The 13,726-nt window shown below is 44.2% G+C and overlaps 1 protein-coding gene across 1 annotated transcript in view; it reads right to left on the bottom strand.

The window, feature by feature from the left end:
* The window catches only part of GABRG2 (gamma-aminobutyric acid type A receptor subunit gamma2), an 89,611-nt gene extending 76,397 nt beyond the window's left edge, over window positions 1–13,214 (bottom strand). The window contains exons 1-4 of the mRNA XM_084829797.1: window positions 13,207–13,214; window positions 6,733–6,881; window positions 5,621–5,688; window positions 4,375–4,595 (exon numbers count right to left, since the gene is read on the bottom strand). Coding sequence (XP_084685923.1) covers window positions 4,375–4,595; window positions 5,621–5,688; window positions 6,733–6,881; window positions 13,207–13,214 — 446 coding nt within the window. The remainder of the gene's footprint in view (window positions 1–4,374; window positions 4,596–5,620; window positions 5,689–6,732; window positions 6,882–13,206) is intronic.
* Window positions 13,215–13,726: the final 512 nt, after the last annotated feature.

Genomic DNA, 13,726 nt, shown 5'->3' with positions numbered 1-13,726 from the left:
TAGAATGGGAAAGACTAGAGATCTTTTCAAGAAAATCGGAGATCTCAAGGGAACGTTTTGTGCAAAGATGGGCATGATCAAGGACAAAGAAGGCAGGGACCTAACAGAAGCAGATGAGATTAAGAAGAGGAGGAAAGAATACACAGAAGAACTATACAGAAAAGATCTTAATGTCCCTGATAGCCATGATGGTGTGGTCACTGAACTTGAGCCAGACATCCTAGAGAGTGAAGTCAAGTGGGCCTTAGGAAGCATTAATAATAACAAAGCTAGTGGAGATGACAATATTCCAGCCGAGCTATTTAAAATCCTAAAAGATGATGCTGTTAAAGTGCTGCACTCAATATGTCAACAAATTTGGAACACTCAACAGTGGCCACAAGACAGGAAAAGGTCAGTTTACATTCCAATTCCAAAGAAGGGCAATGCCAAAGAGTGGTCAAACTACCGCACAATTGCGCTCATTTCACATGCCAGCAAGGTTATGCTCAAAATCCTACAAGCTAGGCTTCAGCAGTATGTGAACCGAGAACTACTGGAAGTACAAGCTGGGTTTCGAAGAGGCAGAGGAACTAGAGATCAAATCGCCAACATTCACTGGATCATGGAGAAAGCAAGAGAATTCCAGAAAAATGTCTATTTCTGCTTCTTTGACTATGCTAAAACCTTTGATTGTGTGGATCACAACAAACTGTGGCAAATTCTTAAAGAGATGGGAGTACCAGACCACCTTACCTGTCTCATGAAAAACCTGTTCGAGGGACAAGAAGCAACAGTAAGAACAGGACATGGAACAACCGATTGGTTCAAAATTGGGAAAAGAGTATGACAAGGCTGTATATTGTTGCCCTGCTTATTTAATTTATATGCAGAGTACATCATGAGAAATGCCAGGTTGGATGAATCACAGGTCGGAATTAAGATTGCCGGGAGAATTATCGACAACCTCAGATACGCAGACGATACCACCCTAAGAGCAGAAAGAGAAGAGGATCTCAAGATCCTCTTGTTGAGGGTGAAAGAGGAGAGTGCAAAAGCTGGTCTGAAACTCAACATTAACAAAACTAAGATCATGGCATCTGTCCCCATCACTTCCTGGCATATAGAAGGGGAAGAAATGGAAGCAGTGACAGATTTTATTTTCTTGGGCTCCAAGATCACCGCAAATGGTGACTGTAGCCATGAAATTAAAAGACGCTTGCTCCTTGGGAGGAAAGCTATGGCAAACCTAGACTGCATAGTAAGAAACAGAGACATCACCTTGCCAACAAAGATTCATATAATCAAAGCTATGGTTTTCCCAATAGCAACGTATGGCTGTGAGAGCTGGACTATAATGAAGGCTGAGCGCCGAAGAATTGATGCCTTCGAACTGTGGTGCTAGAGAAGACTCTTACGAGTCCCCTGGACTGCGAGGAGCTCAGATCAGTCAATCCTAAAGGAAATCAACCCTGACTGCTCATTGGAAGGACAGATCCTGAAGCTGAAGCTCAAATATTTTGGCCACCTAATGTGAAGAGAAAACTCCCTGGAAAAGACCCTGATGCTGGGAAAGATTGAAGGCAAAAGGAGAAGGGGATGGCAGAGGATGAGATGGCTAGATAGCATCACCGATGCAATGAACATGAATTTGAGCACGAGCGGAGGACAGGAAGGCCTGGCGTGCCATGGTCCATGGGGTCACGAAGCGTCAGACACAACTTAACGACTGAACAACAACAAAATTACCAGTCCATCCTCTTGCCCATGTTCCTTCTTACTTGTGCAGTAATCTTACTTTTGTCATGAATCAAAGTAGAGCCAATGGGAAAATTTCCTACCAATGGGGTACTTCCAATGGGCTCCTTAAAACATGCCATGCCTTGCATGAGCCTGCCTCCCCACCCCCACCCCATATGCCTTCAATGTGACTGCTACATCAATTAAGTTGACTTGATTATCTTCCAGAGTTGGGAAATCTAGTTCTTAGAGGGGGTTATCACAGAGTTGTCAGCTCCCTTCTGGGAAGCCACAGTAGTTACACTGGTTCAAAACTAGACAAAGTTGGAATGAAAGGCCCCAATCCACCATGGTGCTGTCCCATTCAGCACTGTAGAAAACTGTGCTAAGGCGCTGCAAGTGCAAACCCAAGCAATGGCTGGGGTTGAGACACTATATTGCCCAGCAGATGTACAAGAATTGACAACATGGCTATAACTGTTGGGAGCTATTGCAACAGTCACAAGCCCATGTACCCTACCACCAAGTGGGTACTGTGGTGATGGCTTCCACTACTGGCAGTAGTGCTGGCAGTTGTTAAATACCATCTGGGCCATATGATTTCATGACCCTGGTTATGTCTAGAGTTTCACAGGGCACAACTTCCTGTGGAGCATGGGCGAGCAGTAAGGGTCATGCTAGTGCAGCAGGGAACCCCACCCTAAATGTGCTCATCTTTATTCTATGGAGGAGTCTCAAAAAAGGCCTTTCCCCATGCACTGGGAACACTAAGTCTGAAAAAACACTCTGAGATGAGATCCTTATCTTATTCCTTTAATTCACTTATTTATTTTTTATTACATTTATATCCTGCCTTTCCTCCAATGAGCTCAAAGCAGTGTATATGCCCTCCACCCCCCACCCCAACACACACAGAGGCTTTATCCTCATAATGACCCTGTGAGATAGGTTAGGCTGAGAGACAGTGAGTGGCCCAAGGCCATTCAGTGATGCTTCAGTGCAAATTTGAATATGTAATTCTTTGATCCAAGTCTGACATCACTCTAGCCACTACATCACACGGCTCTGCTTCACACATGTTGTTGTTGTTGTTGTTGTTGTTGAATTTTGCCTTAAATATTCAAGACGTCATACTGACAGTCACTGTATAACAGGGGTGAGCAAGTAAAATCAGGTGGGGGCCAGATGACCTTCACTCACACAGCCCTCCGCAAGCCAAATGACAGCAAGGGGGAGCGGCCATCCCCCTGATATCATTTGGCCCCCAGATAGTATGTTGGGTGGATAATCCACCCAGTGCATTAGCTGGGAACTGGCTTTGCTACAGACAGGGCTTCTCCTACTGGGGAGAGGATGCAGGGCAGGTGAAGCTGCTCAGCCTGGCTTCACTTGTCTGGTGCTTGCAGGAGCAAATGTGAGTGCCAGGGGATTGGGTAGATACCACCCCCCCAGGGGAATCCCCTTGTTATCACCGATCACAGATTGGAGATAACAAGAGGATTCCTCTCTCAGCCTCCTCCTAAAGCCCCTGGCAGCCTCCAGGCCAGGGGGTGAAGGGGAGAGGAAGAGATGGGGTTAGAGTAGGGATGGACGAAAGTCCCTTACCTGTTCTCGAAGCTTGCTTCGCGGTGGGGGGGAGGCACTTCGGTTCTCCCCCCGAAGTTCAGGCGAGGGGGGGAGGCGCCCCGCCTCGCCCGGCCAAAATTCAGGCTTGGGGGGAGGCGCCCCATCCCTCGCCGGCGAAATTCAGGCCGGGTAGGAGCGCCCCGTCTACCCAGCCGCGAAAAAAAAAGTAAAACACACACACACGTGTGATAGGCTACATAACGATTTACATAGCCTATCACGGCTAGATTTCCAAAGTCAGCCGTGATAGGCTACGTAAACCATCACGTAGCCTATCACCGGTGACTTTGAAAAAAAGAAAAGAAAAAAAAAGTGCGTACGCAAATGGCGGCTCCCATGGGGACAGCCATTTGCGTTCCTTATTTTGGCACGTCTAGTCTACGTAAAGATTTACGTAGACTACAGCAAAAATAAGGGCAACGCAAATAGCGTTCCCTTATTTTCGCCGTAGTCTACGTAAATGTTTACGTAGACTAGACGTGCCAAAAGAAGGAATGCAAATGGCGGCGCCCCATGGGCGCCGCCATTTGCGTACGTGCTTTTTTTTTTTTCAGAGTCACCCGTGATAGGCTACGTGACGATTTACGTAGCCTATCACGGCTGACTTTGGAAATCTAGCTGTGATAGGCTACGTAAATCGTTACGTAGCCTATCACGGGTGTGGTGTTTTTTTTTTTTACTTTACTTTTTTTTTTTTGCAATGGCGGCGGCGGCAGCCAGTCGGGAGACCGGCCGCCACCCCCGCCCCCGACGAAACGCCGCCAAACCATCGCCGGGACCCGCCGCCGGGAGGCGCATTTGCCGAAGGTAAGTCCCATCCCGGGGGGGTGGGGGGCCGGCGGAGAATTTCCCCAACACTTTCGGGGGGCCGAATGCATCGGCACTCGGCATCCTGAAGATTCGTGGAGAAATTCTCTGCCAACCCTAGGTTGGAGGTTGCCCACCCATGCTGTATAGGATACGTTTTTCATTCTTATTGGACACACATAATAAGTATATTGGACAGAACATTAAGAGTGGTAAAAGTACCTTAGCGTATATAGTACTCTGCCATCGTTCCAGATCCGAAGCATCCGATTGGGTGTTGTTATCCAATGAGCATCAGCTTTTTTTGAGTTTCGGAAGAATGTGTCAGGTATCCATATCTTCCCAACCATGTTGCTGTTCAACCTCAGCACTTTTATAGTGCTGTTAAACCTTAGTCGTCTGTCATACCAGGTTTGGGCAAAAAATATATCTATTGTATATTCCTGCAGTGTTAACAGAATATATCAAACAAACCTCTGTAAGACCTCAGGCAGGTATCACTTTCAAAATCTTGCAGTCTTGCTTGACAAAGTATTATGGCCATTTCAGAGAGGGGGCTAAAAACCTCACATCAGTAGCCTGATCCACAATAGAACCAGGCTCCTGAGCCAGGCTGATGTCTCTGCATCTGGTGCTGTTGCCCCATTTCTGCAATACTAACTGAGTTAACTAATGTGTTAGTTAAAGATACTGTTGATTAAGCTGTTTCTCCACCTTCCCTAAACATTGTCATTGTGGTGTAGAAATATATAATCTCACCGTTGGGTTATAAAACAGAGGCTTTATAAAATATGTGTTAGTTAAAGATACTGTTGATTAAGCGGTTTCTCCACCTTCCCTAAACATTGTCATTGTGGTGTAGAAATACATAATCTCACTGTTGGGTTATAAAACAGAATATGTTGGCTTAACTGGATTGTGGATCAAGCTGCCTATGTGCTGTTTCCATCATCCTTATTTGGGCTACCCAAACTTAAATGCTACGATTTAAATGCACAGAGATGTACCATGTAAGATATATAAACTAAAAGGAGTGTTGCTGATGGAAGATGATCAGTGTTAAATGAGGAATGAAGCAGAGAAGGAAATTCTGACGTATTTATATAGCCAGCAAACCTTCGTGCTACTGACACGAATTCTACCATGGAAGTATTGAGCAGGTTGATCTCAGATTCAGGACGGGATTAATTAAGGATACCAACTTGCTTCTGCTCATGGAATTTGCATCCACCCAATTTTTGGTGATCACCACTTCCCTGGCAGTCCCTAGCACCATAGCCCGTCCCACTCAGGGTGCTTCATGAGGCTGATATGGGGGGAAGGGGCAGGAAAGTCATCTTATGCCTACCCCCTTCTGCCAGCATGTCTCTGGATCCAAGCCAATGTATATATTTTATATGTAAATGTGTACCAGCATTCAAAAATGGCATAACAAATACAGTGAAATTTATGAACAAATGTTACGTACCATATTGATAGCATTCACCGGACCAATGCTGTTGACATACATATCAGTGTGAATTACTGTTGGCTGCACTGTAACAAAAACAATAAGAGCTGCTAATACTGCAAGGCAAAATCTCTTGAACTTGAATGAAATTCATATATTCAAAATATGCATTTAACAAAAGAAGGCCAGTGTTTCACTTTCTTTTGGACAGGTGCAATTGTTTGAAATGCAGAGGAATAGAACTGAATCTTTGTGTTTGAAAGAGGATCTGATATTGTTTGAAAGAAAGAGCATAGACAGGGCTTAGGTATGTGAAATTTTATATTATTCTATTAACAAATATAGTATGAGTTAACTTGCATTGTTAATTGGAGTACTGCAGTAAAGAAATAGAGTGGATTTTGACGCCATTTAAACTTCTGTATCTGGCATCAACATCAGAACGCTTCTCTAGTCAACTGCAGCTGACTTCATTCATGCCCGCCAGTTAAGGATCAACAATGAACAATGTTCCTTTTCTTTAGATTCCATATTCTCTTTCACCCCTGCCATTATAAATGACTATATTTTAATACCTCCGTAATCATGCTGTTAAATAAATTTGTGAAACATTTACTGGTGTAGGTCATCTTTCACAAAGAAATGACCTGACTCCCAAACCAGTTAAGCCTAAGTAGTAGGGCATGAGACATTTAAATCAACCTTAATTGAAGTTGTTCAGTGTAGCTGAAAGTTATATCAGAGTGGTACAACACCATTCTGAAACAGATTCCTTCTTGCCCTTGATGTCAGTTCCCATTTCATCCAGAGGTTCCTGAACATTTAGTCAAATGAACACAACAGCAATATGTTCATATTCGCTATTACTATTTTTGCAAATTACTATGAGCTGTAACATTTTTTTAAAAAAAACACCATACCAGTTAGAAATGTAAACTTTAACTATTTGTTTCCAAAAGCACTGGTTATAGATTCTTTAACAGAAATACTAATTGTCAGTGGTTAACTATATAATAGATTTAGTTTATGTACATTTCCCTCATTCAGATCTTTGTTAAGCAAAATATTTTGCAGTTTCTCTTCACCTTCTACCCCATTCCTATTAAAATAATAATATAAAACATCCTCACCTCCTATATCTGGCCTTAGCTTGTTGTCATATCCCTCCAGCAGGCCATTTAAAATAAGGGTAACGTCACTCTCATGGACTTTGGGAGTCAAGACCCAGGTTTTGTTGGTTGTATAATCTTCATAATCATCATCACTTTTTTGGCTAGAACTGTTTTTAAAAGAAAAGGAAGAGAACCATGGAGTCATATAATGGCTGAGTGTGACAATTACAATTATAGACAACTCCATTAGAAACCACCATGACTGGATAACCCCCTTCAAAATAATGACAGTTCTGTACAAGGTGCTGAAATGGCTTTATAGAAAGAAACAACAGAGGGAATATCATTTACTGGCTGTATTCCACAACTCCGTTTCAATACATTTTTCGAGGTACCTGACTAGACACATTTTCTCATTTCTGTATTTTGAGTCTTTTAAATGTATCTACTTCTTTTGCTAGTTCAGATGAAATGTTTTAGAATAGACAGTGTATCACCAAGACATCAGTCTTAGAGAGAATTATATATCTATAAAGCTAAATTCTAGACCCAATGGTATTTGGCAACTAATGCCCAGTGACAAATATCCCCTTCTTAGGGAAGGTACTTGATAGGGTTGGGGCACTCTTGGAGGATACTGATTATCTAGACCCATTCCAGTGTGGGTTTTGACTTGGTTATGAGACTGAATCAGCCTTGGTCACCCTGACAGATGACTTTTATGGGGAGAGGGACAAGGGGAGTGTGACCCTCTTAATTCTGCTTGATCTCTCATTGACTTGCTTCTGGTATCTTCAATCATGGTATCCTCCTGAATCAACTCCGTAGGCTGGGCACTGGAGGCACTGTGTTACAGTGGTTCCAGTCTTACCTGTGGAGTCACTTTCAGAGAGTAACATTGGGTGACCATTCCTCAGCCCCTCGGCAATTGAGCTACGGGATTCCTCAGGGAACCATCTCGTCCTCAATGCAATTCAACATCTATATGAAGCCACTGGGATTTGGAGACCAGTGCCATCAGTGTACTGATGACACACAGCTCTGTCTCCCTGTCACTTTTGAATCAGGTGAGGCTGTGCACTGGATCAGTGCCTAGGCTTGATGATGGGCTGGATGAGGGACAATAAACTGAAGCTGATTCCTGGCAAGACAGAAGCCCTGTGGGCTAGTGGTTCCCTAGTCCAGGATATGGGCTCATTGGGTTCGCATGCCCTCTGAAAGATCAGGTCCATAGTTTGGGGATACCTCTAGATCCATCAGAGTTGCTGGAGGCCCAAGTGGCCATGGAGGCTCGGAGTGCCTTTTATCAGCTTTGGCTGGTTCATCAGCTACAGCTTCTCCTGGACAGGGATAGCTTGGCCACAGTAGTACAGGCATTAGTAACTTCAAGGCTGGATTATTGCAATGTGCTGTATGTGGGACTGCCCTTGAATGCACTGGTCCGGAAGCTGGAGCTAGTGCAGAATGCAGCAGCTCGGCTGTTGTCAGGAGCTGCCCCTTTCCAGCATGTAACTCCTTTGCTGAGGGAACTGCACTGGCTGCCTGTCTGCAGTGAGAGAGAGCACTTGCGAGAGTACTCAATACATGGGAGAGCACCTTCTCCCTTATCAACCTGCCCAGTCACTGAGGTCATCAGATGCTCCTGGTCATTCCTTATGGACCTTTGGCCTGATTGGAATCCTCCCAGAAAAGAGCCTTCAGTGTGGGGGCCCCTTTCTTTGGAACTCCCTGCTTCTGGAGGTCAGGCAGGCGCTGTATCATTTTTGTATGATATCAAAAACTGTATCATTTTTGGTGCTAGACATCTTTATTTCCAGAAGCCTTCTTTTATTTCAAGAAACCTTCCTTTACATGTTTTTTATCAGCATTCTGTTTTTTTAAGAACGGTTAATATGTTGTTTTATTCTTATGTGTTTTATTCTTTTTTATGTGTTTTTTATTCTTTTTATATTTTATTGTTCACCGCTCTGGAATCTGTTTTGATGTGGAGTGGTATATAAATGTTGTAGATGGATGGATGGATAGATAGATAGATAGATAGATAGATAGATGATAGATAAATGATATTGACATCCTGTGATATGCCCTGCTTGAAAACCAAAATATGATTAATCTTAGCTTGTTGTGTGGTTCTGTATTAAATATGTTGGGAATTCTGTGTAACCCCTTTCCCTACCAGCAGCCCTGTGGAGGGGTGGAAACCATGGGACCTGGGTTCATACAGTAGCAGGATGGGTGAGTGGGGGAAATGCTGGCCCAAAAGTAGTGTGTGGCGCCTCCAGGCCACCAGGATTCCTGCTCCCTGAAAAGTGGGGGGACAGACGGACCAGTGAGCAACTTATAAAACAAGAACTAAAGTTTATTTAACAAGGAAGGGGAAATGGAGGGGGAAGTAAAACCAACATTCAGTCACAACATTTTCCAGTAGTTTATATGTTCAGCTTCAAAATGATCAAGTGAGAAGTCATATTGATAATGTATTACCGAGTGATGTACATACATATGCGAATCAGTCCTCAACTCACAGACAAATCACTGTCTCTGTTTCAGTTCTTTATCTGTAAAATGGTAATATAAGCACTGAACTCCCTTCCCTCCATTTTATTCAAACATGCAAATGAATAAATCATAGAATCATAGAATAGTAGGGTTGGAAGGGGCCTACAAGGCCATCGAGTCCAACTCCCTGTTCAATGCAGTAATCCAAGTCAGAGCATCCCTGACAGATGGCTGTCCAGCCTCGTCCTGAATGCCTCCAGTGCAGGAGAGCCTACTACCTCCCTAGGTAATTGTTCCATTGTCATATTGCTCCAACAGTCAGGAAGTTTTTCCTGATGTTCAGCTGGAATCTGGCTTCCTGTAACTTGAGCCCATTATTCCATGTCTTGCACTCTGGGATGATTGAGAAGAGATGCTGGCCTTCCTCTCTGGGACAACCTTTCAAGTACTTGAAGAGCACTATCATATCTCCCCTCAGTCTTCTCTTCTCAAGGCTAAACATGCCCAGTTCTTTCAGTCTCTCCTCATAGGGCTTTGTTTCCAGTCCCTTGATCATCTTTGTTGCCCTCCTCTGAACCCGCTCCAGTTTGTCTGTATCCTTCTTAAAGTGTGGTGCCCAGAACTGGACACAGTACTCCAGATGAGGCCTAACCAGTGCTGAGTAGAGGGGAACTAGTACTTCCCGGGATTTGGAAGCTATGCTTCTATTAATGCAGCCCAAAAGAGCATTGGCCTTTTTTGCAGCTCATATTCAGCTTGTGATCGACAACAATTCCAAGATCCTTCTCGCTTGTAGTGTTGTTGAGCCACTTATCCCCCATCTTGTAACTGCGCATTTGGTTTCTTTTTCCTAGGTGCAGAACTTGGCATTTATCCCTATTAAATGTCATTCTGTTGTTTTCTGCCCAGCGCTCCAGTCTATCCAGATCACTTTGAATTTTGTTTCTGTCTTCCACAGTATTAGCTATCTTGCCCAATTTTGTATCATCTGCAAATTTGATCAACATTCCCTGCACCTCCTCCTCCAAGTCATTAATAAAAATGTGGAAGAGCACTGGGCCCAGGACTGAGCCCTGCGGTACCCCACTCGTTACCTCCCCCCGGTTTGAGAAGGTCCCATTGACAAGCACTCTTTGAGTCCGATCCTGTAGCCAACTGTGGATCCACCGGATCGTTGTTTCATCTAGCCCACTTTGAGCTAGTTTGCGCATCAGGATATCATGGGGCACTTTGTCGAAAGCTTTGCTGAAGTCGAGGTATATTATGTCCACAGCATTCCCACAGTCCACAAGGGAGGTGACTTGATCAAAAAATGAGATCAGATTCATCTCACAGGATTTGTTCTTGACAAATCCACGTTGGCTTCGAGTAATCACTGCATTGTTTTCAAGGTGCTTACAGATGGATTGCTTTATAATTGGCTCCAAAATCTTCCCAGGGATTGATGTCAGACTGACTGGTCTGTAGTTCCTAGGTTCCCCCTTTTTGAAGAAAAAATGATTTAAAGCAAGTGTCTAAACAATAAAATGGAGGGAAGGGAGTCCAGTAGTTATATTACCATTTTCCAAATAGAGAATTAAAACAAGGACAGCAATTTGTCTGCAGAGTTGAGGATCAATTCACATATGCATGTACATCACTCAACAATACACTGTCAATATGACTTCTCATATGATCATTTTGAAACTGAACATATTAACTACTAGGAAATGTTGTGACTGAAGTAAGGGGGAGCAATATGTGGGGTGGGATCTGTGATAGAGACTTTTGACACAGGCAAATTGTGCCTGGGTACTATAGTCACTGAGGAGTCCAAATGTATGTACAAACTCGCCCTCAGTAGAGACTCAGTCCAGCTACCCTATGTCAAAATCCAACAGTCTTTTCACTAGACAAACATTGGTTTGGTTTTGTGAACCTCCTTTACCGAAGCAAGTCAAATACACAGTACTTCTTACCTCAGTGTTTAAGGTATCTCGAAGTTAAAGGAGCTAGCTCAATATAAGTATTGAATAGCGGTGTAAACAAGACATCACGAAGCAGGAACTACAACATATGTTTGATTTTTGTTTTTTTCTATGTGTTAATCTTTAAGCCAATTCATACCCCTATTGGTGCAGGGGATAAAAACATCACACAACTGGCTTTCCATCCATTGTAACATTCTCTCCAGTGTCGTATATTTTCAGTGTGTGTGTGTGTGTGTGTGTTTGTGTTTAATGTAGGATCTGTTTCCCATTTGAAAATGAGTAGGCTAAGTTGCCAGATATCACATGACAGGCAGCCCTTAGTCATATTGTCTCAAAAGTTAAATTAGAACACAATATGTTTCTGCGCAAGGGGAATAGAAAAAGGGGTTTTTAAAAAATGATTCTATACTGATGCAGTTAGAAGTAAACAGAATGTAGGGCAAAGTGCTTCTATAAATCTGCGTTTGCTGGAGCAGCACAAATACCATTTTGTGCAGCCACCGTTTAAAAAGTGCCATAGGCTTGTCAAATGGGATACTCCATTAAAGCTATGCCTGGCTTGCTATTGAAACCCACTCTTCAGATAAAGTTCTTACGAATTAAAAAAAATGGTGTAAGTCTTCACTTATGGCCTTTTGGCTCTAGTACACACATCATTAGATAGTACACTTACATCAGTGCTGGAAATCTGCATCCCAAACCTGCAAACTGCTATGTCAGGCCTAAACTACTTGTTACACTAAGGGTGCAATCCTACCCAGACAAGCGGCCGCCTCTGAACTCAGAGGCGACTGCCCATCCAAAGCAGGGCAGGAGAAGCACAGAGCGGATTGTTCCCTCTATGCTTCCCCTGCCCTGCTTTTTCGGCCAGACTGCCAATCGCGGCTGTCTAGCCTAGGGTTGGCAGAGAATTTCTCCACGAATCTTCAGGAGGCCGAGTGCTGATGCATTCGGCCACCCGAAAGTGTTGGGGAAATTCTCCGCTGGCCCCCCGCCCCCCCCGGGATGGGACTTACCTTCGGCGAAAATAAGGGAACGCTATTTGCGTTGCCCTTATTTTCGTCGTAGTCTACGTAAATCTTTACGTAGACTAGACGTGCCAAAATAAGGAACGCAAATGGCGGTCCCCATGGGAGCCGCCATTTGCGTACGCGCTTTTTTTCTTTTCTTTTTTTCAAAGTCACCTGTGATAGGCTATGTGATGATTTACATAGCGTTTCACGGCTGACTTTGGGAATCTAGCCATGATAGGCTACGTAAATCATTACGTAGCCTATCACAGGTGAGTGTGTGTGTGTTTTTACTTTTTTTTTCGCGGCCGGGTAGACGGGGCGCTCCTACCCGGCCTGAATTTCACCGGCGAGGGATGGGGCGCCTCCCCCCCGGCCTGAATTTCGGCCGGGCGAGGTGGGGCGCCTCCCCCCCCTCGCCTGAACTTCGGGGGGAGAACCGAAGCGCCTTCCCCCCACCGCGAAGCAAGCTTCGAGAACAGGTAAGGGACTTTCGTCCATCCCTAGTCTAGCCGCAGGAGCAGCAGGGAAGGAGGCTGCTGTAAGACACCTTGGATGTGTTGTACAGACAGTTATGATCTCCCCACCCTGGAACACCCCCCAGGAATGCCCCATTTTGGCTGCTCCACACTCCTCTTGTGGGTGCGGAGCATGGGCTTTTCTGTGCTGCCTCACAGGCAACGCGGAAGTGGGGGGAGGTCAGTTCTCTGGGATCTGACCTCAGAGTGCAGGGTCCGAGGTCAGTTCCTGGATAATACAATATCCCATGGTGGTCTAGCAGCTGTCTAGCAGCCATAGGATTGTTCCCTAAATATATAGCATACCATTTACCCTCTTTCCTTTTTACTTACAAGTAAGCATGTGAGGTCCTAATCCAGATCCTAAAATCCCCCTTCACTCACACTGGAACTAAAGAAATTTAAATTTTGCTTTTATTTTTTAGCCCCTGTGCAGAAAGGGGGCTGAATTTAGGAAAACAAGGGCTGGGAGGGGAAGGTTTAAACCTCCTTTACCCGTTCATGGTAGTCCCAACCTGGATGGGCCCCCGCACACTTATCTGTAAGTAAAAGAGTATGAGACAGTAAACTACACACTATGCATTTAATATATTGTGTAGTTTAGGCCTTAGTCTGATTCAAGGGGGCTTGGAGGTCTTTGGTATCTTCAGAAAAGGAGCAAGAGACTGAGTGCCAAGCTAGATCTTACTTTAGTTGCCTATCTAAAGAACAAAACATTCTTTAATTATGAGCACACGTACATGCATGCTTCAGTTTGAATACCTGAAGGGGGCTGGTTATTGGGTTGTTGTTTTTTATAAAAATCAATCTGTGTGGGTCAGGCTGTGTCTGAAGTTCTGAACAGAAGAAGGGTAGCTGTGGAGAGGATGCTCAACTCTTTCCTCTTTCCATGCACAAGCCACCCTGAAAACCCATGGCTTTTCCTCAACTTTTTCCTCAACTCTTTCCTCTGAAGGGGGCTGGTTAGTGGTTTGTGTTGTTGTTTTTCTTTTTTTTTACAAAAATCAATCAGTGT

The sequence above is a fragment of the Heloderma suspectum genome, chromosome 2 (assembly GCF_057233095.1).
Source record: "Heloderma suspectum isolate Gila_16-S chromosome 2, 16-S_ref, whole genome shotgun sequence".
Lineage (NCBI taxonomy): Eukaryota > Metazoa > Chordata > Lepidosauria > Squamata > Helodermatidae > Heloderma > Heloderma suspectum.
Note: the sequence above shows the minus strand (reverse complement) of the source record. Positions and strands in the feature narration are given on the sequence as shown.